The sequence below is a fragment of the Lacerta agilis genome, chromosome 1 (genome assembly GCF_009819535.1).
Source record: "Lacerta agilis isolate rLacAgi1 chromosome 1, rLacAgi1.pri, whole genome shotgun sequence".
NCBI lineage: Eukaryota > Metazoa > Chordata > Lepidosauria > Squamata > Lacertidae > Lacerta > Lacerta agilis.
This window is the reverse complement of record NC_046312.1, coordinates 114,710,481-114,712,583: the sequence shown is the minus strand read 5'-3', so window position 1 is coordinate 114,712,583 and position 2,103 is coordinate 114,710,481. Positions and strand designations below refer to the sequence as shown.

General features: G+C 45.1%; 1 protein-coding gene across 1 annotated transcript; it reads right to left on the bottom strand.

Moving 5' to 3' along the window:
• Positions 1-995: 995 nt before the first annotated feature.
• On the bottom strand, positions 996-1,342 carry LOC117047278 (transcription initiation factor IIA subunit 2-like). The gene has a single exon (XM_033150268.1). The coding sequence runs from the start codon at positions 1,340-1,342 to the stop codon at positions 1,004-1,006; it is 339 nt and encodes a 112-aa protein (XP_033006159.1). The 3' UTR covers positions 996-1,003.
• Positions 1,343-2,103: the final 761 nt, after the last annotated feature.

Genomic DNA, 2,103 nt, shown 5'->3' with positions numbered 1-2,103 from the left:
CTAAGATTGTGTTTAAGGTTTTTTGTTTCTGGGTGTTTTAAAATCAACCAATCTGGCATGACTTTTTTTTTAAGTCACTCTTCATTAAGAGAAGAGATTTGTACTTTTGGCATGTGGAATCTAGTGCAGGAAGCTATTTAATTATTTGCTGCATATTTATACACTGCATTTTAATGGCAAATTCTTAAAGCAAAGCACACTAGCCTTTGCCAACTTGGTGCCTTCCAGTTGTTTTGGACTACAGTTCCCATCATCCTCGGCTATCGGCCATGAGGGCTGGAGCTAGACGAGAATTGCTGTCCAAAATGCATCTGCGATGGATTCTTCTTCTTCTTCTTCTTCTTCTTCTTCTTCTTCTTCTTCTTCTTCTTCTTCTTCTTCTTCTTCTTCAATAAAATGTTTATTGGAGAAGTTACCTTGGTGAACCAAAGAGCAACAACGTTTCATCTTTATTTTTTGTTTCTCTCTCTCTTTCTCTCTCTCTTTTTAAAAAAAGCAATATTCTTTGTCTTCATGTCTTAAAGGTAAAGGTAAAAGTAAAGGTACCTCAGTCTGAACGTTAAGTCCAGTCGCGAACGACTCTGGGGTTGCGGCGCTCATCTCGCTTTACAGGCCGAGGGAGCCAGTGTTTGTCTGCAGACAGTTTTTCCAGGTTATGTGGCCAGCATGACAAAGCTGCTTCTGGCGAACCAGAGCAGCGCACGGAAACACCGTTTACCTTCCCGCTGGAGTGGTACCTATTTATCTACTTGCACTTTGACGTGCTTTTGAACTGCTAGGTGGGCAGGAGTTGGGACCGAGCAACGGGAGCTCACCCCGTCACAGGTGAACTCAAAAGATGCTCTACAGAGATTCTGCCAAGACAGTTCCACAAGGCATTCCAGCATGGATTTACTCATATTTGCACCATTAAAACAGTCATCCACATACTCTTTTGCCACCCTCCTCTCTCAGAATTGCAGCCTCTTAAAGTCATTGCTGCCACAGGAGCCCATCTTCCTCTTTACTCTGCAGCATTGGAACCACTATTTTTCCCAACACAGGCTACTATTTTCACTTTATCCACTTCCACAAGCTCGGTGACCTCTCTGAATTCAACATCATTCAGTACAAATGACCAAAGGTTGTCACAAAATCTGTATGTGTGCAGGGAGCCCCTGATATTGACTCTGTTTCTGACCTGTTGTGCCAATGCAGAATTGATAGCTTTGTCAAATTGAAGGGCAAGCTGGGTGGGTGGTTGGGTGGTGATCTGCTGAGACTGTATGAGCTCATCTAGGCTCTCCTGAAGACTATTCCCCAGTGTGGTATTTCTGTGGTAGGTATTTCTGTGGTAGGCCATGGCTCATGAGAAGGACAGAAAACCATTGTTGACCACCCACAGATCTGAAACTGCTGCGAATTTCACCAAAGGCCTAGAGGAAGAGGAGGAGGCACTCTCACGGCCACCGACCATGGATGGATTGTTTTGATGTGTGTTGGGCCTGAAATAAACCTTTCACCAAACACCTGAAGTTACTTTCTCTCTTCCCCTGACCCCAACTGGTGGTGTAAGACTGGCTCAAGATAGTTTGCTGCCTGAGGGAAAGGACAAGATGGAACCACCTGCATTTCAGGTACAGAAGCTACTGGGCTGGTGGCTGCATTTTTCTTTGGGAGAGCATCATTCATTGCACCTGAGTGGAGCTCAGGGGGTCCCACTTGCTTAGGGTGTGCTTAGGAGAATGGTAGTGTGTGTGTGGGTCTAAGGAGGAATGGCTGGAGTGAAGGGTTGCCTGAGGCGATTGCCTCACTCTGCCTAATGGTAGGGATGTCCATTTCCAGGGGCTGTGGTCAGTTTAATACAAACACCCAGCACACACCAGTGTCCGTAGTGAGTTTATTTTGAGCCAAGTTGTAAAAAATAATAATCTGGTATTCAAAAAGTGCAAAGATGGATAGATGGGAAGGTATTTTAGAACAATAGAATTCTAGAGTTGGAAGGGATAATGAGGGTCATCTAGCCCAACCCCCTGCAATGCAGGAATCTTTTGCCCAATGTGGCGCTCGAACCTGCAACCTTGAGATTAAAAGTCTCACGCTCTACCAACTGAGCCGTGTCTC